Below are 25,456 nucleotides of genomic sequence, written 5' to 3' on the forward strand. Positions count from 1 at the left end.
CACAAACCCCCTCCTTATGTAATAACCGTACTACTGGGGTGACACAGAGTAACAAACCTCCTCCTCATGTAATTACCTTAATACTGTGGTGACACACTGTACCAAACCTCCTCCTCATGTAATCACCTTACTACTGGGGTGACACACTTTAACAAACTTCCTCCTCATGTAATCACCTTACTACTGGGCTGACACACTGTAACAAACCTCCTCCTCATGTAATCACCTTACTACTAGAGTGACACACTTTAATAAACCTCCTCCTCATGTAATCACCTTACTACTGGGGTGACACACTGTAACAAACCTCCTCCTCATGTAATCACCTTACTACTGGGGTGACACACTGTAATAAACCTCCTCCTCATGTAATTTCCTTACTACTGGGGTGACACACTGTAACAAACCTCCTCCTCATGTAATCACCTTACTACTGGGGTGACACACATTAATAAACCTCCTCCTCATGTAATTTCCTTACTACTGGGGTGACACACTGTAACAAACCTCCTCCTCATGTAATCACCTTACTACTGGGGTGACACACTGTAACAAACCTCCTCCTCATGTAATCACCTTACTACTGGGGTGACACACTGTAACAAACCTCCTCCTCATGTAATCACCTTACTACTGGGGTGACACACTGTAACAAACCCACTCCTAATGTAATCACCTTACTACTGGGGTGACACACTGTAACAAACCTCCTCCTCATGTAATCACCTTACTACTGGGGTGACACACTGTAACAAACCTCCTCCTCATGTAATCACCTTACTACTGGGGTGGCACACTGTAACAAACCTCCTCCTCATGTAATCACCTTACTACTGGGGTGACACACTGTAACAAACCTCCTCCTCATGTAATCACCTTACTACTGGGGTGACACACTGTAACAAACCCACTCCTAATGTAATCACCTTACTACTGGGGTGACACACTGTAACAAACCTCCTCCTCATGTAATCACCTTACTACTGGGGTGACACACTGTAACAAACCTCCTCCTCATGTAATCACCTTACTACTGGGGTGGCACACTGTAACAAACCTACATAATCGTGCACTTACATATGGTGTAAAAATTCCACACACAAGCCCCCATGCCTGTCTGCCTCAGAGGAGCACCTTGCCACTGAAAGCAGTACTCCTCCAGACAAACGTGATCACACAGGAGAGGAGAGGGGTTGGGGCAGATGTATGGAGGTGCGCGCGATGTCAGGATGCTGGACGGACCTGACCTGCCTGTCTGCCACGTAGATGGCACTGCGCTCCTCCAGTAGGCTGAAGAATTAGGGTTTGGGTGGTGCTGGCTGGGCAAATGATTCAGATGAACGGGTGCTTCGGATGCTGGCTACTAACTTTCTTGCTGCAGGCAGAGCGGCACCTACATCAAGAGGGCGCTCTAGTCGGCTGCCTATTTTGCCTATAGGCAGAACCGGCCCTACATGCACTCTTCGCATGCCCTACATCAGAGTGAAGAATGTAAAGACCCTGGTGCACTATGTTTGAGATGAGAGAAGGTACCTACCTACTGGGGACACCTGCCTATCTAATGGAGGAAACTATCTATCTACCTACCCACCGGGACACTTGCCTATCTAATGGAGGAGACTATCTATCTACTTACCCACCGGGACACCTGCCTGTCTGATGGGGGAAACATCTCCCATCTCCCAACCTACCGTGGGCACTTGTCTACGTAATGGGGGAAACTATTTACCTTGCTCCTCGGAGCGCCTGCCTTCCATAATAGGGGAAACTATCTACCTACCTACTAGGGAAACCCGTCTAACCTGCCAAATTCAGGATCCGGGAAAGTGTCTACTTCCCTCCCTCACAAGTGTCTAGAAAAAGTGTATGTAGTACAGCTTTTCCCACCACAGCAGAGCTGCGCAAAATTCATCATCCTGCTGCACCTTCTTGATAAATAAGATGCACGCTAGTCAAACCCACCATCCAAATAAACGTTGGAAAATAGCTCTACCGTAGACAATCTTAGATAAATCTGGGCCATAGTGTTTATCTTTTGGTAAATACAGAAGGGAGCATTTGCACGATGTTTGCTCTGAAATGTTGTGTTGGAGGAGGAATCCTTAGGGCAGCATTTCCTTTCTGTTTCAAAACTACAGTGATCCCTCAACTTACAATGGCCTCAACATACAATAGTTTCAACATACAATGGTCTTTTCTGGACCATTGTAACTTGAAACCAGACTCAACATACAATGCTATGGACAGTGCAGATCTGCGAAACATGTCAATGGCTGGAAGAACCGACCAATCAGAATGGGCATTCACAGGTAAAACACCTGTATTACTAAAGTGCCTGCACTGACTGGTGTCTGGTAGCGCCCCCTACAGTACAGGGAGGTATTACATGTTCTGTACTGTTCTTTACCTGTATTACTGAAGTGTATGCACTGACTGCGGTCTGGTAGCGCCCCTACAGTACAGGGAGGTATTACATGTTCTGTACTGTTCTTTACCTGTATTACTGAAGTGTATGCACTGACTGCGGTCTGGTAGCGCCCCCTACAGTACAGGGAGGTATTACATGTTCTGTACTGTTCTTTACCTGTATTACTGAAGTGTATGCACTGACTGGTGTCTGGTAGCGCCCCCTACAGTACAGGGAGGCATTACATGTCCTGTACTACTCTCCTTTGGACACCAGGTGAGGGCGGCTCCATTTTACATTTTTAGGACATTTCCTGTACTGTACAGGACCCTGAAGAAGCTCCTGTCCTCTACATAGACCAGTGTTTCCCAACTAGGGTGCCCCCAGCTGTTGCAAAACTACAACTCCCAGCATGCCCGGACAGCCTTTGGCTGTCCGGGCATGCTGGGAATTGTAGTTTTGCAACAGTTGGAGGCACCCTAGTTGGGAAACACTGAAATAGACAGTAATTTACAGTTCCCAGTAGATCTTTCTTACTTTTATATGTAAGGATTTGCTTTATCTGTATTAGTTATCTACTTATTTTTGCTTAATCATCACTTTTTCTTATTTTTGGATGACATTTTGGTGGCTTCTGAACCAATTACCAGGTTTCCATAGAGTTCTGGTCTCAACATACAATGGTTTCAACATACAATGGCCGTCCTGGAACCGATTAATATTGTAACTTGAGGCACCACTGTACTACTCTGATCATGTCCTGTCAGCCAAAGACTGTGAGAACACGATGGGAGTTGTAATTTTGCAACAGCTGGAGAGCCGCAAGTAGGGGACACTACTTCATATATAGCGGGTGCGCTCCTGAGGGACTGGATGCTATGTCACGTTCCTCATATGAACGCTCATAACAGGTCCACTGTCTCCACAATAAGATGACACAGATGATCTGAGCGTCCATGACATTTCCCTATCCATACAATACTATAAGGACTGTACCGCGGCTTTGGTTACAGTTCACACTACACCCAGACGGGCACATCTGCAAGGACAGCCCATGCTCCTCCCAGCAGGCGGAGCTGCGTGCAGAGTCATATAATCAGTCTTTTGAGATTCTCGTTTACAACGCTGGAAGAACGTACGATGTCACTATAAAGGGGCGTGGTGTTAATGACATTTTAGTAGGCGTGTCTAGCCTCGTGGAATGTGGGAAGGGCTGGAGGTGAGAAGGCGTGGTTTACGGATTGAAGACTGGACAATGCCAATAATAGGGCGTGGCTAGAGCGGAATGTGGGCGTGGTAACAGTCAGCGCTGAGTTGCGCACCCTCTGTAGCTCGCAGTCCCTTGTTAGTCTCCGTCGAGACAGCATCCGGACGTAGATCGGTAGGAGAGCAGCCGGATCAGCAGCAGGCGGTGGTACCGGTGGGTGTCACCCGGTAGCGGCATCAGCCCGTCTGTGAAGAGGAGTCCCGCTTCTCCCCAGTGCTCCCCCCATTCAAAAGTTACTGGTTCCATGTGCACGGCTCCCGGTGACAGGCTGCTTCCTGGCACACCCCCTCTCTTTGCCCCATCCCAGGCGAACTTCTCCCGCTGAACTTTCAAGCCTGTCAGCTGGGGGGTCGGGCTCATCCGCAGCGCCTCCTGATCCTGCACTATACCTTGGATCTAGTTGTATTGGCTGCATTAGTGTTGTGTCCATGAATGGGTTAATCCCAAGTGTTCTTGTGCCTGCCTGCAGCGCCACTATGTCCTACTGGACTAACTTCAGTGCCTGAGGATTGTGAGTGTCAGTGCCCCCCCCTGGCCATGTAAGGGTTAACCCTCTTTGTTTTGCTGTTGATCTGTTGCCTCTGTTATTTCTGTAAATCCCTCCAGTTGTGTTCCCTCTGCAGACTACTATCCCCAGCAGTCCCGCCTCTCCCTTCAGTAGTCCAGATGCTTTTTCTTCTCATTGTTGTGTAGTTCTTTTCCTGTTTCTCCAGGTAGGAAGCTGCAGTGATTCTCTCCAGTCTATGGAGATGTTGTATTTGTGATGTCTGGCGGTCCCCAGTATGTGTAGTTGGGGGGTGATTATTGTGGGGGATCAGTGCAGCCCTTGTGACTGTTGTCTGTCCATCATCCTGTGCTGTCACTGATGGCAGCTATAAACTGACCAGGCGTTCCTTTCCCTATTTTCTAGTGTTATTGTGAAGGTCTGAATGTCTTGTTGTTGTGTTTAGTCCTTATTTATCTATTGTGTAACACACTAACTGTAGAGAGAAGAGTTTAGTGCCATCTCCCGTATGCGGCACCATGTCCAAAACACTGAAGAAGAAGAAGCACTGGCTGAGCAAAGTGCAGGAATGCGGGTTATCTGGGATGGGGGGAGACCCCAGTGCCCTCCTGGAGATCCGAGGGGGTGCTGAGCATGGAGAATTCCCCTACCTGGGCCGCCTTCGGGAGGATGCTGCAAGCTATATTGCAGGCAAGGTACCCAGCCAAGGGGATGTATTGCTGGAAGTGAATGGAACCCCAGTGAGTGGCCTTACCCACCGCGATACGCTGGCAGTGATAAGGCACTTCAGAGAGCCCATCCGTCTGAAGACCGTCAAACCCGGTAAGTGCCTTCTGCAATTTATTCCCTCTGCTTTGGAGACTGCTGGGCACCGAGCCCATGTCAGGATTTTCTGTAATGCCCGGACATTCCTATTCGCTTATGTTTCTGGCTCTGGTAATGTGGATTTCTCTTTTTTTGATACATACAGCCGTTCTTTATATGCGGCGGGTTTATAATGTTCTTTATTTTCCGCTTTTGTGATCAGTACCAATTATTTAACCACAGATACCCTTCCATGGAAAGTCTCGCTGTCAGCGATTCCATATTTCATGTAACTTCTTATTATACAGCCTGCATCATAAGTCCTGGATGGCTCCTCAGTCTCTCCAGTGACTTTGGGGGGGGGGGGGGGGGGGGTCCTTACAAATAAAGGCTCTTATCCTTGCCATTTTTGGGGTGTGCAGCGCTATTTATTTAGCATTAGCATCCACAGAGTGCAACCGCATTCTGTAAGTGTTAGATTGGGAAATCTTAGATGCTGGAAATATGTTGTATTGGGCGATACGTAAAGGAAAACTCTGCTTTTAGTTATCTGGTGACATATTATTGAGAACATGATTGGAGATGGGTGTTCTAAGAATTCCGATTCCCAGAATGGAGGAGATTCAGTGCCAAGTGGCTCAACCCTAGCGTTGGCCAGAGATTACCACAGTGTTTCCCAACCCGTGTGCCTCCAGCTGTTGCTAAACTGACTCCCAGCATGCCTGGACAGCCTTTGGCTGTCCAGGCATGCTGGGAGTTGTAGTTTTGCAACAGCTGGAGGCACATGTGTTTCCCAGCCTTTGGCTGTCCAGGCATGCTGGGAGTTGTAGTTTTTGGAACAGCTGGAGGCACGTTTCCCAACCCGTGTGCCTCCAGCTGTTGCAAAACTACAACTCCCAGCATGCCCAGACAGGCTTTGGCTGTCTGGGCATGCTTGGAGTTGTAGTTTTGCAACAGCTGGAGGTACACGTGTTTCCTAACCTTTGGCTGTCCAGGCATGCTGGGAGTTGTAGTTTTGGAACAACTGGAGGCACATGTTTCCCAACCCGTGTGCCTCCAGATGTTGCAAAATTACAAGTCCCAGCATGCCTGGACAGCCTTTGGCTGTCCAGTCATGCTGGGAGTTGTAGTTTTGCGACATCTGGAGGCACATGTGTTTCCCAGCCTTTGGCTGTCTGGGCATGCTGGGAGTTGTAGTTTTGCAACAGCTGGAGGCACACGTGTTTCCCAACCTTTGGCTGTCCAGGCATGCTGGGAGTTGTAGTTTTGCAACAGCTGGAGGCACGCTGCTTGGAAAACACTGGATTACCATAATGCAGACGCAGATAGGGCTGAAGGTGAGGCTGTTCTTATTCGAATACTCTTTTCTTGTTGTTCGTGGTTTTCAGCTCTTTTCTTATTAAAGGTAATTTTGAGGTTATTTCCTATCCCTTGGTGTGTTCCCAAAAGATTAGCTTTGGCGCATATTCCTAAGCGAATATTCATAGTATTAAAATAATTGTGTTTAAAGGGGTTATCTAGGATTAGAAAATCAGAGCCGATTTCTTCCAAAAACAGTGTCTGTCACCAGGTTGTATGTGATACTACAGCTCAGTTCCATTGAAATTATTTGAGCTAAGTTGTAATACTACACACAACCTGGGGACAGAGGTGGCACTGTTTTTGGAAGACATCAGCTCTGTTTTTCTATTCCCGGACAACCCCTTTAAGGGGGTTATCCAGGAAAAAACTTTTTTTTTTATATATCAACTGGCTCCATAAAGTTAAACAGATTTGTAAATTACTTCTATTAAAAAATCTTAATCCTTTCAGTACTTATGAGCTTCTGAAGTTAAGGTTGTTCTTTTCTGTCTAAGTGCTCTCTGATGACGCGTGTCTCGGGAACCGCCCAGTTTAGAAGAGATTTGCTGTGGGGATTTGCTTCTAAACTGGGCGGTTCCCGAGACACGTGTCATCAGAGAGCACTTAGACAGAAAAGAACAACCTTAACTTCAGAAGCTCATAAGTACTGAAAGGATTCAGATTTTTTAATAGACGTCCGGCCCCTGTATCGCCCGTCATTACGCACAGAGCGTACCCGCTCTGCGCAGTAATGATGGCGGGGTGCCGCAGCGGCGATCCCCGGGGTCCCCAGCAGCGGGACCCCGGCGATCTGACATCTTATCCCCTATCCTTTGGATAGGGCATAAGATGCCAGGGGCGGAGTACCCCTTTAAGGTTACTTTCCTATTCCTTATTGTGGTCCTGCTATGGTCAACAGTGGTTCATAGTCATTCCTAAGCGAATATTAAATACCTGAAAATATAGGCTCCAAACACACATTAGGAGACAACCAGGAAGGCAGGGTTTCCCTACCATGATGCCTCCAGCTGTTACAAAACTACAACTCCTAGGCTGGGAGTTGTAGTTTTACAACAGCTGGAGGCCAGCCTGGTTTGGAAAACTGCACTAAGGCTGCATTCACATCTCGTTTTTGCAATTCGCTTCCCTTATCATTTTTTTTTGTAAAAAAAAAACGTATGTCTCAAAACCGGACCGAAACGTGAACAACCGTACATGCCTCTGTATGATTTTAAACCATGTACGGTTTGAAAACGGATGTCCGGTTGCATACGGTTTAATACGTTTTTTGAAGAAAAAAAACGGATACGGTTTTATGTTTGTCCTTCATTAAAGTTCTTCTTGTTCTGTTTGTGGGAAGAACTTTCGGCGTGCACTGTGCATGTGCAAACTGAAAAACCGTATTGTGCAAACCGGATGGAACGGTACGCACATACGGTTCTGTACGGTTTCCATTGACCACCATTTAAAAAAACAAAAAACGTATACGGTTGTATCCGGTTTTTCACCCGGACATAAAACCATAGTAGACTATGGTTTTGTGTACGGGGAAAAACAAAAATAAAACCGTTAAATAGTGCAAAACGTACACAACCGGATGCTACGTTTGGCATACGGTTTTCAATGACGTGTACATACGGTTTGCAATATGGTTCCTTACACTGAAACCGGATACAGAAACTGTATTGCATGTGAATGCAGCCTAAGGGTACGTTCAGACGAGCGGATTTGCAGCGTATTTTACGATGCAAATCCGCCGCTGAAGGACCTCTATATGCTGGATTTACATGTGCCTGCTCGGAGTGGCAATACCCCACTACAAGCAGACACACAGAAACGATGTGCGAGTTGCCGCGCATGCGCGGTGTACTCGCACACATTGCGGCCGCTTCACCTGCTCAATGAGCTGCCACGATGTGCGAGTATATTGCGCATGCACGCGGTGACTCGCACATCGCAGTGTGTCTGCTCATAGCGGTGTATTGCACATGTAAAGCCAGCATATACGAGGTCCTTCAGCGGCGAAATACGCTGAGAAAATCCGTTCATCTGAACGTACCCTAAGACTTCTTTTGTCCAGCCTTACACCGATGCTGAATGCCCCCCTGCCCTATCTCGCGCATTCATTGGCTTTTTATTCATGAATCAGCAGGCTTATATAGGACCCTTGAATCTTGCAGTGCTTCGAGGATAGAAAATAAAATGATTATAATCTCTATTGGTATTGGTGGTTTCCCTTTTCTAATGGTCTCCTGAAGTTGTATTCTATTTACTGATTTAGTTTAGAATATAGTGGGAGATATATCAAAACCTGTCCAGAGGAGAAGTTGCTGAGTTGCCCATAGCAACCAATCAGATCATTTCTTTCATTTTTGAAAAGGCCTCTTTCATTTTTCAGAGGCCTTTTCAAAAATGAAAGAAGCGATCTCCCCCATAGTCATAATTATTAGAGAAGAGTTTGGAACTCCCTGTCAATAATTTTGGGGCCTGCTGTTTACTAAGCATTGGCCTAAATGCATTTAAAGGGGTACTCCACTGGCCAGCATTCGGGAGTAAATGTTCCGAACGCTGTTTTTTGCACTGTGGGGGGACGGCCGTCACACCCCCTCCCATAAACTTGCATTGAGAGGGCGTGGCCGTGATGAAACGAAGGACATGGCCGACCGCCGCAGAGCAAAAGCAGTGTTCAGAACATTTACTTCCGAATGCTGGCCAGTGGACTACCCCTTCCAGCCGTTTTTCAGCAGCACATGCTATGAACAGAGATTGACACTTCCAGGTCTCCCTGCTCTCGTAGAGACCATCACGTGGACACATCTTCTCTGCATAAACCTAGTATTCCAATAGGACAGAGAGATAAATGGCTCCCAATCCTGAGGAGCCGAATCTGGATATCATACGTTGGCTATCTACCTATGCACCCAAGCCCCGTTTAGGATACAGTAGATCCTTTCTGTGTTTTGTAAATTTTTGCCAGGATTTCGACACTGCATGACCTCTGCTATTGCCTGGCAGACGATGAGCTCTCCTCATACTTGTAAAGCCAGGGTTGGCCCCAGAACTAGTTGGTCAGGTTGCACCAGATCTGCCAGCGTCATGCTACCATGGGCATGTGAAATCTGCATGTGGATAGATATGCGCAATTACAGAATACCAGAGAAGATAACATTATCGGAGATTGTGATCCCTTTCTCATACAGGCTTTTGAGTGACATGAGTATGTCAGCCGAGCACTTCACACACCATTGTTTACACCATAAATAGACATTTACTCAGACAGGGCCCTCTTGTACACAGTACCTCAGTAGCTTGTCCTGACACCTAATCTTAGTAATGAAACCCTGTGAGGTATGTTTTCCATTCTTTCACAGATGTCACTTCTTGAAAGGTTATAGTGGTTATTGTGTTAACTCCTAATAATTTTTTTCGGTAAATACTTTTTTTTTTTTTACTCTGAAATCAATCTATGTACAGGTGCAGTTCAGACGCAAGCAGCATATTTTGAGACTTTTATGCGCCTTTTGATATAGACATTTTTGCGCAGGTCCTTCGCGCATTCCGCCGCCTATAGACGGCATTCAGTTAAGCCGGTGATGCACGGCATCGCACGGGATAACTGGCAGAAGTCCCGCTGGTACCAGCCCGATAGCCAATAACTTGTACCAATATTCTGGTATAAGTTATCGGCTATCCCCCCCCCCCCTCAGAAGCCGCTACAGATCAATGATTTAAAGCAGGCGCTTTAAATCGATGAGCTGCAGGGGCTTTAGCGCTTCTCTCCCCCTGCCTCTCCTGGGGTCCTCCCTAGTCCAACCACCGCTGCCCCATTGCCTCCCCCATCCCCGGTTACCTGTTCCCGGGGTCCGCGCTATTTCTGGCTCCAGCTGTCACTGTACGCACTGACGGTGACGTCGCGTGGAAGACGTCACTCGTCATTGCGCTGCGCAGCACGCAGGACGCCGCAGGAGCCAGAAGTAGCGCAGACCCCGTGAACAGGTAATTATAAAACTGGGGATGGGGGAGGCAATAGGGCAGCGGTGGGGTCGGCAGCAGTGAAGATCGTCACTAATCTTCGCTGCTGCTTCTAGGAGTTTCAAAACTACAACTCCCAGCATGCCCAGACAGCATTTGGCTGTCTGGACATGCTGGGAGTTGTAGTTTTGCAACATCTGGAGGGCCACAGTTTGGAGACCACTGTGCAGTGGTCTCCAATCTGTGCTCTTGCAGATGTTGGGAAACCCTGAGTTATGTAACAAACTCTGTGTTTTGCAACCAGTGTGCCTCCAGCTGTTGCATAACTACAAGTCCCTGCAGCATGCCCTTCTGTCACTGCATGCTGAGAATTGTAGTTTTGCAACAGCTGGAGGTTTGCCTGGCTATGCGCTGACAATTACTTGCCAGTACGTTCGCATACCAACGCTCAACCCATGGTATACCCCTATGCGTACGTGTACCACAGGTTGAGAACCCAGGTGGAAATTTGATCTAACATAGACATTTCTTGATAAATCGCCCCCTCTGTGCGGACATTCCGCAGACATAACACAATTCCGCTGTGTGCTCAGTGCAGCAGAATCCCATTGAATACAATGGGACTCTGCTGCTGTGGAATCTCCGTGTGGAAGACCAATGCGGAATTCCGCACAAACATTCTGAAGTGTGAACACAGCCTAAAACTTCCACCAGTATTGCAACTCAAATTTCCAAGAGCCTTTGTAATGACATAACTACCTGGCTATACCACCATATAGAAATGGAACGGTGAACGATTTCCTGTGGATTGTAGGACCCAGTTAGTTATGTAACTAGTGAATTCTGTATTTTGCCTCAATACAATGGTTTTACAGGCAAAATCCTGCAGCCCAAGGCCTCTGTGGTTATATGCACTTTCCACCTCATTGAACTGTATGTACCCTTATCCTGCACAATAATTATCCAAAGGAGAGGTGATAGATATATGATTTGAAGGGGTACTCTGGTGGAAAACACTTTTTTTTTTTTTAATCAACTGGTGCCAAAAACAGATTTGCAAATTACTTCTATATAAAAAATCGTAATCCTTTCAGTACTTATCAGCTGCTGTATACTACAGAGGAAGTTGTGTAGTTCTTTTCTGTCTGACCACAGTGCTCTCTGCTGACATCTCTGTCCATGTCAGGAACTATCCAGAGCAGGATCAAATTCCTATAGTAAACCTATCCTGCTCTGGACAGTTCCCTATGTGGACAGAGGTGTCAGCAGAGAGCACTGTGGTCAGACAGAAAAGAACTACACAACTTCCTGTGGAGCATACAGCAGCTGATAAATACTGGAAAGATTAAGATTTTTAAATAGAAGTAATTTACAAATCTGGATAACTTTCTGATACCAGCTGATTTAAAAAAAAAAAATTTTCCCCGGCATACCCCCTTTTATTGGGAAAATCCGCTACAAATCTGCAGCAAATCTGCCACGTGTGAACATACCATTACACTACATGGTAGTTCTGTTCTGTACTACTGCATAAAGGAGAATTACTCCGATAAAGTCTTACACTTGATGTTCTTGTACCTTGACACAACTTGAGTAATCCAGGAAGACTTTTGTGCCCTTATCTCTGACCTTGATGATAACACATCCACACAGGAACCTTTGCTCCACCTCTCCTGCCAAACTCCACAGTAGTCACATAGCCGTCCTTGCTTTGGATCCATATGGTTGTAAGGTTTTTATGTCCAGCCGAGTACATTGTTTATCTACGAGGGAAAAAAATGGGTGGGTGTCAAGTATCTTGACCCTTTGCCTGTCTTATGCTGTAGCCGTCACATCCTAATGGCAGACATTCCAGCAGAAATGGAGGCCATGTCATTGAGTTGAATGCCTTTCTATACCCTGAGGTCAGCCATGTCTTCAGTAGGTCCCTGTTACATGTTACATCACCTTAGATCTACTTATATAATCTGGAGCCCCCTGTCACAGCACTGAGCCCGATTCGGCATAGGACTTCTCTTCACCAACTTATATTGCTGCGCACATTTCCAGCATCATATCCTATGGTTTTCTTGCTCTACTTTGGCTTCATAAATACATTGATACATGAGTCCTGCTTAGTGCTGGGTGGTATACCGGTATGAACCGGATACAGTTTTTTTTTTTTTTTTTTCTTCCACCGTATGGATTTTTTCCCATACCGCTATACCACCTACCCCACCCTCCGAGTTAATAAAAAAAATTAAACTTACCCGTAATGGGGGTGGTCCAGGCCATCCATCCTTCCTGTAGTGTCCGGCGGCATTCCGGGTGGAGGGTGAAGCGGTCCGGGCTGTCCTTCTTCTCCGGGGGTCCTCTTCTCCACTCCGGGCAGGCTCCGGCCTAGTACGCTGCATAGACGCCGTCTACGTCAGGTGCGTCGCTGCGCACGGGTGTCACTGCGCAGCGGCATCTATGCAGCGTTACTAGACCGGAGCCAGCCTGGATTGGAGAAGAGGACCCCCGGAGAAGAAGGACAGCCGGACCGGTTCACCCTCCACCCGTAATGCCGCCGGACACTACAGGAAGGATGGATGGCCCGGACCACCTTCAGCAACTGGGAAGGGGAGTCAGGGTTCTGGGATGGACAGGGGTCTGTATAATATACTATACCTACAGTAGGCCCTCCAGCTGTTGCAAAACTACAACTCCCAGCATGCCCGAACAGCCAACGGTTGTCCGGGCATGCTGGGAGTAGTAGTTTTGCAACAGCTGGAGGCACCCCTAGTTGGGAAACACTAACCTATACTATACACTACTATATAGTCCAACATGCTGGGAGTTGTAGTAGTTTTGCAACAGCTGGAGGCACCCTGGTTGGGAAACACTGACCTATACAATATACTACCATATAGTCCAACATGCTGGGAGTAGTAGTTTTGCAACAGCTGGAGGCACCCCTAGTTGGGAAACACTAACCTATACTATACACTACTATATAGTCCAACATGCTGGGAGTTGTAGTAGTTTTGCAACAGCTGGAGGCACCCTGGTTGGGAAACACTGACCTATACAATATACTACTATATAGTCCAACATGCTGGGAGTTGTAGTAGTTTTGCAACAGCTGGAGGCACCCTGGTTGGGAAACACTGACCTATACTATATACTACTATATAGTCCAACATGCTGGGTGTAGTAGTTTTGCAACAGCTGGAGGAACCCCTAGTTGGGAAACACTGACCTATACTATATACTACTATATAGTCCAACATGCTGGGAATTGTAGTTTTGCCACAGCTGGAGGCACCCCTATTTGGGAAATACTGACCTATACTATATACTACTATATAGTCCAACATGCTGGGAGTAGTAGTTTTGCAACAGCTGGAGGCACCCCTAGTTGGGAAACACTGACCTATACTATACACTACTATATAGTCCAACATGCTGGGAGTTGTAGTTTTGCAACAGCTGGAGGCTGTAGGGTTGTTTGTTACATCTATTTAAAAGGGTACTCCACTGCCCCAGTGTTCAGATCATGTAGTTCCAAAAGCCCATTTAGTTCCGCTACGCCACCTCAATGCAAGTCTCAATGTAAAAAAAAAAAAAAAAATACTGTGATACTTTAGAAAAATACCATGATACTTTAGAAAAATACCGTGATACTTTAGAAAAATACCGTGATACTCATTTTTGGTCATATCGCCCAGCACTAGTCCTGCTGTCTCGGAAATGTAGATACAGCTGGGGTACATTTTTGTGCCTTGGATTGTCGCTGAGATGAGACATGATTGTAAATTCCCACAGGTTTTGTGTTTCTGAAGCTGTAATACTTAGGATTTTCTTAGCTTGTGTCATGCAGAATATATACCCTGCACGGCTTCGGTTTTCTTATATTTTTTTTGCTGTTTGGATGAGTGATTTGGTTGGCATTTGCTTGGCTATACCCATTTCATGGGCTTCAGCCTTTTACACCTACTCGTGGCTGCAATGCGGCTCAAATAAATAACGCTGATAATTGGGAATTTAGTAGCAGCTACTGTTGTAGTGATTGGCGCAGGAGGAGTAGTGTTCAGTGCAGTCAGCTGGATAGGAAATCAATCTTATGGAAGGATGATTTATAGCGCCAATCAAAGTAAAGGCAAAACTTTGTTTTATAGTTGGTAGAATGCCTTCTGTAATCCTTCTGAACCAACTTGTCTACTGCACCCTCTTGCATTGGCTGTGAGCATAATAAACCAGGACAGCTTATTACCTACTGACACGATAGGTGAGAAGTATCTGGTCAGTGGAGGTCTCACCACTGGGAGCCCAACTGGATACAATTAAAGGGATTTCCGTAATCCCCTGTTCGAGTATTTGTACTGCTGCTCCATTCAAAGTCTATGGGACTGCCAAGATGGACGAGTGCATAATCGACCACAACTCCATTCAAAGGACACTCGGGACCCCCCTTTCTCATGATCGCTGGGGTTTCCAGTAGTCATTACCCCAACAATAATGCTGGGGGGGGGTCACATTGTGACATTGCATCTAATGATTCTTGATGTGGTAATGATGCGACTGTGATTCGACAGTTGCACATAATTCAACTTTGAAGTTGCAGATCACACACGACGGTGCCAGCTTGACTTCAATGCGATTTGGTTCTACTTGCGACTTTCCCGGGGTATTTCTATATTTTTACAGCCAAATTGCAACTGTAAGAAAGTCCCACGACAGCAGACAAATTGCACAAATATTGTGGTCACAGGATTTAGATGCAATTTGCTGCGGCACATCACATGCTGCCGTGTAGTCTTATGATGTGGATGGGTGAAAAGTTGGCATTATGGCACAACCCCCTTAGTGTGTAAATATACACACTGTATCTGTGCAAGGCCTCAGTCACTCTCCATAATAGAGTTGTAGACATACAGCACCATACTACTTGTTCTATCCTACAAGTAATGCTACCAAATTTTATCTTCTATACATATTTCTCATAGTTGTGGGGGTCCATATAAAGCTGAAATGTGAACTTAGACATATAAAGAGATATAGAATATTATCACAGTTGTCCTCGGATCATGGTAATTGGGTTAATATGGGCCTTGTTCAGCTTGTGACATCTGGAGGTGTAACTCTTGCCTGGACACTTCTGGACATAAATGGAGCGTGTCAGCTTTAAATAGCACTGTTTGTGTACCTTCCCCATGGCAATTGTCATATTGAAGAATGATTAGCTCTGTCGTGTAAATTGTTCATTATGTAAGAGAGGCATTGACCAAAGAATCTGGATCAGGGTTTATTTCATGTAACTGAGGACAAGTCACTGCCTGGGTTAGTCTTGGATAGTAAAGAGTGCTTTGGATAATTTATGAATGGGAATAGAAAAAAAAAAATCAAGAGACATTAGCATCTGATCTTGACTGCTACTGTTCAATAAGTGCATTGGGTGTAAGGCTATTAGAGATGAGCGAACTTACAGTAAATTCGATTCTTCACGAACTTCTCGGCTCGGCAGTTGATGCCTTATCCTGCGTAAATTAGTTCAGCTTTCCGGTGTTCCAGTGGGCTGGAAAAGGTGGATAAAGTCCTACGAAAGAGTCTCCTAGGACTGTATCCACCTTTTCCAGGCCACCGGAGCACCTGAAAGCTGAACTAATTTATGCAGGAAAAGTCATCAACTGCCGAGCCGAGAAGTTTGTGACAAATCGAATTTACTGTAAGTTCGCTCATCTCTAAAGGCTATGTTTATAGGATAATGTACGGCACTGGCAAACAGGGCAGACACAATTGCAGGTGTACATTGCAGCATGATAATCCAGGACCTCATGGATAACGGCAGACATCAGTGATCGAGAGGTCAGCCTTTAACCCTTCCGATGCCATGATCAATACTAATCACAGCTTCTTAAGGATCTACAGTGCTTTGGGGGAATCATCGGACCACCCACATTGTGATTGCGGGGGTCTGATGAGTCATCATGGTAGCTGGAGGTCTCCTTACCCTCTCCATTTCTTTTCGCTGTTCCGGGATCCATCTGTATGATTTGCCTTCAGGCACACCAACAAGGTTGTGATAATATACTGTTAATCATCCCTCCCACCACAGTGCAAGCCCGTATAGCCTGTTTTTCTCCAGCACTGTGTAATAGCAGAGAGGACAAGGCACTCTCTTTTGATTGGGCAGAGAAGCAAGGAGAAGGAAGCCCTGTGTATGTACTGCTGGAAAACAGCTCAGCTCTGGACCTGCCCCCTGAAATTGACAGATTAAAAATATAGCTGTGCCCCATTGAGGGGACTCCCATGGACTAAATAACACCATTGGGAGCCTGAAAAGGACATTGTCACGAAGCGTTATTCTAACATAACTCAGTTGAAACAGGCATACTTCAACAATGTCTATATTTGGTTTACTTCTAAGCTGGTTTATAAGCTGTATATTTAAAATTATTAGGAAGTAATTCATTTTCTAGCATTGACCAGCTGCATAGCCATTACGTGCTCCGTTGCTTGATCAGTATCATAGTTACATAGTTAGTATGGTTGAAAAAAGACATACGTCCATCAAGTCCAACCAGGGAATTGAAGGGAAGGGTGTAAGGGGATAAGGGAAAGGGATGTAGTTTTATAATTCTGCATAAGCATTAATGTTATTTTGTTCCAGGAATGTATCTAACCCTGTTTTAAAGCTGTTAATTGTTCCTGCTGTGACCAGTTCCTGAGGTAGACCGTTCCATAAATTCACAGTCCTCACGGTAAAGAAGGCGTGTCGCCCCTTTAGACTAAACCTTTTCTTCTCCAGACAGAGGGAGTGCCCCCTCGTCCTTTGGGGGGGTTTAACCTGGAACAGTTTTTTTCTCCATATTTTTTGTATGGGCCATTTATATACTTATATATGTTTATCCCTAACTTTGTTATTAGAATTATCCAAAGAGGAAACCTTTTAACATTTGGCAGATCCTCTGGTCTGATACGTGACCCCAGTGACTAGTCTAAAGCTAGAGCGTCAGCTTCAGGCAGGTCCCACCTTAGTGGGAATCTTATTACCACTACAAGAAAGCACTTTACTTGAATAGACTTTCCTAAAGGCCCCATTAAGTCATGGAGAAAATCTTTGCTACATGACCCTAATTGTCCCTTTTCCCACCATCAGTCTGCAAACGGTTAGCTCTATTGTGCAGATGACTACAACAACAAAAATAAATTCCTTCCAATAGTGTCATAACCACTTGTGGTGGTTAGTAGGCTTTTGTCATTGGGTTTGTGTTTTGTTTTTAAACCTTTTGAAGTTAAAAGGCTGACCACAATCCCTGAGGGTGGTTGCAGAAATTTTTATGACAGTTTGTTCCTTTGGTTTGAATGAAGTTTTTGTTTGGGAAAGCACTGTTCAAAATCCAGTCAGATGGGTCGGAATGGGACAATTGCAGGAATTATTGCAACAAAATCAACTAACTATTGCAACTAATCTCCTAAGTTTAGTAATATTTTTGACACAATCTATGTCACTGTGTTGTTCATGTTCATATTATGGTACACTGAGTAAAATATTCTTTTGCCAGAAAATATCCCAAAACCCTATAAATTGAACAATGTACCATGGTGGAAATTCTTACTGTATTTTGTCATTGGGTGGATTCATACACTGCTCAAAAAAATAAAGGGAACACTAAGATAACACATCCTAGAGCTGAATGAATGAACTAATCGTATGAAATACTTTTGGCTTTACATAGTTGAATGTGCTGACAACAAAATTACACAAAAACTATCAATGGAAATCAAATTTATCAACCCATGGAGGTCTGGATATGGAGTCGCACTCAAAATCAAAGTGGAAAACCACACTACAGGCTGATCCAACTTTAATGTAATGTCCTTAAAACAAGTCAAAATGACGCTCAATAGTGTGTGTGGCCTCCACGTGCCCGTATGACCTCCCTACAATGCCTGGGCATGCTCCTAATGAGGTGGTGGATGGTCTCATGAGGGATGTCCTCAAAGACTTGGACTAAAGCATCCGCCAACTCCTAGACAGTCTGTGGTACAACGTGGCGTTGGTGGATGGAGCTAGACATGATGTCCCAGATGTGCTAAATTGGATTCAGGTCTGGGGAACGGGCTGGCCAGTCCATAGCATCAATGCCTTCCTCTTGCAGGAACTGCTGACACACTCCAGCCACATGAGGTCTAGCATTGTCTTGCATTAAGAGAAACCCAGGGCTAACCACAGCAGCATATGGTCTCACAAGGGGTCTGAGGATCTCTGTACCTAATGGCAGTCAGGTTACCTCTGGCAAGCACATGGAGGACTGTCCAAAGAAATTCCACCCCACACCATTACTGACCCATCACCAAACCGGTCATGCTGGAGGATGTTGAAGGCAGCAGAACGTTCTCCACAGCATCTGGCCCTCATACCACCCTTATGGAATCTGTTTCTGACCGTTTGAGTGGACACATGCACATTTGTGGCCTGCTGGAGGTCATTTTGCAGGGCTCTGGCAGTGCTCCTCCTGCTCCTCCATACACAAAGGCAAGCTAGAGGTCCTGCTGCTGGGTTGTTGCCCTCCTACGGCCTCCTCCACATCTCCTGATGTACTGGCCTGTCTCCTGGTCGCGCCTCCATGCTTTGTACACTACGCTGACAGACACAGCAAACCATCTTGCCACAGCTCGCACTGATGTGCCATCCATGATGAGCTGCACTACATGCGCCACTTGTGTGATTTGTAGACTCCGTCTTCTCATGCTACCACTAGAGTGAAAGCCCCGCCGGCATTCAAAAGTGACTAAAACATCAGCCAGGAAGCATAGGAACTGAGAAGTGGTCTGTGGTCACTTTATTGGGGGTGTCTTGCTAATTACCTATAATTTCCACCTGTTGTCTGTTCCATTTGCACAACAGCATGGGAAATTGGTTGTCAATCATTGTTGCTTCCTGAGTGGACAGTGTGATTTCCCTCAAGTGTGATTGACTTGGAGTTACATTGTGTTGTTTAAGTGTTCCCTTTAGGTTTTTTTGTGCAGTGTATTTTGTGGAGTAAATTTCTGGGACTATCCATTTCTTCTGAATGAGACTTATAGAAATCAATATATTGAACTTATCAGATAAACGGAACTTGTTTTCAGTTGCAGACATCTCAGCCACCAAATCTGACGTGTATTACAGTAACATGTGTAACAATCTATTAGCAACACCAGTTAAAGGAGATCTATAAGCTTTTACAAAATATTAGCTGCTTTCTTTGATAGCCAAGATGCAATTCCAGACAAAGCCTAGAGAGATAAGAGTGGTGCTATGGTCATATATTTGACCTAGGCTATATATTTGATGTAATAGAGCTGAAAGGGGTATTCCAGTCCCTAATAAGGAAGATCTTATGAACATAATAGGGGATAAGTATCTGATCTCTACAACCCCCAAGATCTCTAGAATAGAGACCCGACTCTCCACGCTGAATTATGGGTTGGCACACACTCCATTCATGGCCTACAGAAGCACCAGAGATATCTGGGTGTTCCTTTAGACAATGAATGGAGCATGTGCCAACCCCTGGGAAGGGGAGAGTCATTGGAGGGTTTGAATGCTGTCACAGAGTGCATAAGTTTTTAGGGGCTGGGATACGACATAAATTTTGCATGTGAAATTATCTTCCGGTGTCGGACTGTTATCTGGAAACGTTGTCACCGGGGATCACTGCAAATCCAAGAATCCCTTTACTTCTTATCCGGCAGGCTTCCTGGTGGCTTTCTAACCCTTGAGATTGCATACTGCCAAAGAACCCATTCTTTCTGAAGATATTACGAACAGTTACAAAGTTCATTTCCACAGTGACTCAGTTAAAGGGAATCGGTCATCTTTAATTCATGTTTAAAATATTGACACTGTTAGAAATTATATAGGACAAGGAGTCACTCAGTACATTTCATATATCTGTCTTTGCTCTCATAAAGTGTCAAAGAGGTGTTGCCAAGCCTCTAAAATATGTTCTCTGTTTAAAATCTCATTCTTACACTGCATTCAATTGTGCACAGGTGATAGCTTTAGAAGCAGGGCTTGGCTTCCAACTGACTGTCAATCAGCCAGAGGGAGGGCTCGGGAACAAAAAGGCATTCAGCCTTCGACACTTCAGGGTCACTGCAGGTTCCCTCCCTAGGCTTTCTGGCAGCTGGCCTGCCTCACGCGGCAATGGATCGGGTAGGGAGTAGAGTCTGTCCAGAGCATTTTGGTGAGGAAGCTGCCCATGTCTGGTCCTCTGGGTTTAGAGACTGGCATGCCACGCCTGGGTAGATCAGATCATAGCGACTTCGCAGTGCTTGTGACGACAACTTCTGGCCGGACCATGTCACTAACATTGTGTGCTCTATTCCCCATAAGAAGTATGGGGATGCCTGTTGTGAGCGTCTGCTATGCTATGGAAGCACAGACATATATGAAAAGTTCCATGTGTCTCTTTGTCCTATGTTTTTTTTTTTTTTTTTTTTTTTAAGCTGTTTTAGCAGTTTGAAATGTGAATTGCAGCTGGCAGATTCCCTGTACAGGAAACCCGTCACAATGGGTATGTAGTTTGACCTGAAAGTATCATGTTATAGAGCAGAAGGAGCTAGGGGTGTGTGTGTGTGTGTGTGTGTGTGTGTGTATATGTGTATATATAATATATATATAATTAATGTGTGTGTGTGTGTATTGTATGGATTATTTTGAATGTAAATCAGGATGGCATGTAACATCTCCAGTTAAATCCCTGCTTATCCGTTTGGTTGTTCTGAGTGGTTGACAGCCATATATATATCTTTATACATGCTTATCCGGTGAAGGCTGTCAATCATTAAGAGAGACCACCCACTAGACTACTAAGCATGGAACGAGCAGGCTTTTTCTCATAGAGGAATCGGAGCGAAACACGTCGGAGTGTGAGGTGAGGGAACATCCAGAGGCAGCATTACTCTATTCCAGGTGGTTGGTATTATTTTGATATTTTGGGGTGACACATTTGCCCAGCACACAACTTGGCCAGTGTATTGGGGACCAGGCATTGAGCTTAGCTATTATACTACTATATATTATTACTAATCACAGGATATGTGATCTTGTACCCATTATAAAGTGTAGCCTTGTGTCTTTGTGAGTGAATTTTGCCACAAATATAACATCATCTATCTTAATGCACCTTAATTTTAATTTGTGGCATAATAGATCAGTTGTTATATGCATTGGCACAGGTCACTTTATCTTCATTGTTTACAATCAATCCTGCCGGTCTGCAATATGCATACATTCATGTCATTTTTATCATGTAACATTTACATATATTATGTCATTCATTATGTAGCCCCCTCAATTGATTTTTAATTTGTCTTATTTGTACATGTTTTTAATAGGAAGAGTGGGACACACTAATTATGATGTTCTTTAATATGTATTCACAATAAAGATTAGCATTTGATTATACATGAATTTTTATGTATTATTTATAGCAAGTTTTTGTAGGTTTAATATATATATATATATATATATATATATATATATATATATATATATATCGTATTTTTGCCATATATGACGCACCCAATTTTAAAGTGTGAAAATCTAGAAAAAAAAGATTCTGAACCTTCAACCTGCGGACCTCCAGATGTTGCACAACTACAACTCCCAGCAAGCCCGGACAGCCGTTGGCTGTCCGGGCATGCCAGGAGTTGTAGTTTTGCAACATCTGGAGGTCCGCAGGTTGAAGACCACTGGAGAAGGTAATACTTACGTGTCCCAGCCGCTCCTGACCCGTCACCGCTGCCCTGGATGTTGCCCTCCATCGCTGTCGCCGTATCCCCGTCCCTCCGGAATGTCTTTGCTGCCGGGTATCCTCGTTCTCCGTCGCCACCATCACGTCGCTACGCACGCCACTCCTATTGGATGACGGGACGGCGTGTGCGACGACGTGATGACGACGACGGAGAGCGCCGGCCATGCAGGGGATCCCAACACGGAGCAGACACAGAGGAGGCAGGTAAGGTCCCTCCCGGTGTCCTGTAAGCTGTTCGAGACGCTGCGATTTCACCGCGGCGGTCCCAAACAGCCCGACTGAGCAGCCGGGTTAGTGTCACTTTTGCATCAGATGCGGCGGTCAGCTTTGATCGCCACGTCTGAAGGGTTAATACATGGCATCACCACGATCGGGGATGTCCTGTATTAGCCGCGGGTCCCGGCCGTTGATGGCCGCAGGGACCGCCGTGATAGAACAGGGTTTTAATGTGTATTTGCCGTATAAGATGCACCAACTGGGGAAGAAAAAGTGCGTCTTATACGGTAAAAAATACGGTGTGTGTGTGTGTGTGTGTGTGTATATATATATATATATATATATATATATATATATATATATATATATAATGATATCTGCTCTGCTCCTTCTGCTCTGTAATGTGATGTTAATAGGTTAAACAGCATTTTTCAGCAGATATCCTTCTACTATCCTGGTATGCGTCTAGGGAGCAGATGTGCCTGCGCCTTCTTCGCTGGACTGACACCTCTGTATATCAAATGACTAAGAAGACAGCAACTTCTTCCCAGATGAACATTAAAATGAAAATGCTGTTTGTGAATAGCTTTCATTTCCTTCCAGCAGTATGTACCCTTTACCAGGTTAAGATTATTCCCTTACGTAACCATATTTCAGCCTCAGACATTTAGTAATATAGAAAGGATCTCCCTGAACCGCCAACGGCGCCATAAAATACAAGAACCAGCCCTGACTGTTCGGAGAATGCTCCTCTCCCGTATGTGTCTGTTGCATTTGACGGTAATAACAATCCCTGAATGTTCGGCTGTCTATTCGGGAGGCTAACAGGATTGCCCATAACGAACGTTTACATCCAGAAAGTCTGATCTGCGTGGACTGTCTCTACGCAGTCACAGATCAGTAGAGCTGTCGAAATCTGACTCTTAACATTTTAATTGCTGACTAGAAATATTATTCATGAGTTTCATGCTGGCATGCCTGAGTAATTGTAGCTATAATACCAGGCATGTGATACACAGCCTAAGCAGATGGCTGTGTCTGGAAGTATGAAGAAATTGAAACGAAAGACAACCAAGAATACATATTTATATTCCTAAAGCAGATTATCCAGCACAGCTCTGCTGCAGAAATAAATGGTCGGGTTCCTGGAGTCTGTTCATCCCTCTATGGTAGTTTTGATCCCATTTGCGGATAGCACAGGGCCTTAAAGTGTACCTGTCATCAACAAAAACATTTTATATAATGTAGATAATACCATTCTATGTATATTTGTAATATACATTGGTTAAAAAATGTGTATATTTTTGTCCCTGCAGCTATTGCCTGTGTGTCTTTATGAGGAGTCCAAATACAGGAAGTGAAGGTGGACAAGCAGGGCTCTGTACCCCGTGACAAGCAGGGCTTTGTGCAGTGAGACTCTATGACATGCTATGGGCTCATACATGAAGATGATTGACAAGCCAGGAGCCTGCACAGAGCCCTGCTTGTCCTGTCCTCACTTCCTGTATTTGGACTCCTCATAGAGACACAGGAAATAGCTACAGAGAGATCACTTTTTCACCCAAAAATATACACTTTTCTTAACCAATGTATATTACAAATATACATATAATGGTATTAACTACATTATATAAAAAGTTTTTGTTGATGACAGGTACACTTTAAAGTGCAGTCTATATTTTATTATTTGAGAAATAATTTGGTTTTCCCCTGTAGCCATTTCCTAATGTGATATTCTCATTAAAATCTGTATTTGCAGTTGGAGAATAGAAACTTTTCTTGTTTTTCAGAGGCTAAGGCTATGTTCACACTGTGTAATTTTGCCGGTGTGTCTGGCCTGAAAATTTACAGCGGATATTCCGCAGAAAGTGGGCCCCACATGCTGGCGAAAGGACGCTGGGAAATGTACCGTCTCCACAGACAGCAATGCATTTCCTAGCAGATTCCCCAAAAAGAATTGACATGTCAATTCTTTATGCGGAGGCCGGGATTAGAATTTCTGCACAAAATGTTTCCATGCCTAAAACATTCAGTCTTGTGCACTGTACAGCAGTTTCCCATTGAAAACAATGAGACTCTACTGCAACAGAATTTCTGAGCGGAATTTTTCCACCAGAATACGCTCGTGAATTCTGCTATGTGAACAAGGCCTTCTTATAGCTGAGAGTTTTTGCTACCGTTTTATATAGGCCAGGGATTCTTTTGTCAGCTGAATACATCAGCAACAGAACATATCTCTTTTGAAAGTTTGTTAAATGGATCAGTACAGTGTCTGATGTGACTATCCTCTGAAAGCAAGCAGAGATATAGCTAAGCTCACTCCACTGTTTGGAGTTCCGTCTGCAATTTCATCTGAACGACAGAAGTTCTCAAGTAAATTTAAGAATCTCTGTGATCTATATTATCAGAGATAAATGCATCTTCCTCTCCTTATCAGGCTTCTTCTTTTCTGCTCTTTAATTTTCATTTACTCCAACAAAAAGCTCCATTCTGTCTTGTGTTTACAAGACAGGCTGTCTGCTCACTAAGGGTTCAGATTACACACTACCCAAAGAAGTCTATGAAAAAAAGGAGGGCAAGTGATTGGGGAGATCCAGAAGCAAATAGACTGGAAAAAAGACTGCTCAGTACTGCCTTATAATGTCTGCGATGGAGCTGCTTTTTAGAGTGTACTTATAAAGGGATTGAAAAAACAGGATCCCCTTTTCTGTGTGTGTCCTGACCCACTATTAGTCTTCACCCACTAGCTTAGAAACAGCTAAAAATTATAGATGATTGCGGAGCAGAAATCTGGTGCGAAATACCATTTATAAGTTATATTATGGACAGAAATAGTGCTGCTTCACATGTAGACACACATAACAGATTATACTTCCAACTTAGCTTAGAATGACAGATATATTTTAAGTACCGGTATGTCTTGTATGAGGGTGAGTACTTGGATTATTAAAAGGGTACTCCGGCCCTGAGACATCTTATCCCCTATCCAAAGGATAGGGGATAAGATGTCTCACCGCAGGGGTCCTGCAATCTTGTATTCGCCATCCACGTGTTTGAGCTGCACGCCGTGGTGCCAGCTCACAAACAGCCGGGTGGTGACCACGGGGCGGGAGTATCGTGACGTCACGACTCCGCCCCCGTGTGAAGTCGCCCCCGCTATGCAAGTCTATGAGAGG

At 44.9% G+C, this 25,456-nt stretch overlaps 1 protein-coding gene across 6 annotated transcripts in view; it reads left to right on the forward strand.

The window, feature by feature from the left end:
- Nucleotides 1-3,716: 3,716 nt before the first annotated feature.
- The window catches only part of MAGI3 (membrane associated guanylate kinase, WW and PDZ domain containing 3), a 335,762-nt gene continuing 314,022 nt past the window's right edge, over nt 3,717-25,456 (forward strand). Inside the window, exons 1-2 of one of the 6 annotated variants that reach the window (XM_056558313.1) lie at nt 3,767-3,827; nt 4,661-5,001. In XM_056558313.1, coding sequence (XP_056414288.1) covers nt 4,698-5,001 — 304 coding nt within the window. In that variant the 5' untranslated portion in view covers nt 3,767-3,827; nt 4,661-4,697. Of the gene's footprint in view, nt 5,002-25,456 lie in introns of all 6 variants that reach the window. The other 5 variants (XM_056558317.1, XM_056558316.1, XM_056558315.1 and 2 more) reach the window with 5 other exon arrangements.

Source organism: Hyla sarda, chromosome 2 (genome assembly GCF_029499605.1).
Source record: "Hyla sarda isolate aHylSar1 chromosome 2, aHylSar1.hap1, whole genome shotgun sequence".
In the NCBI taxonomy this organism is placed as follows: Eukaryota; Metazoa; Chordata; class Amphibia; order Anura; family Hylidae; genus Hyla; species Hyla sarda.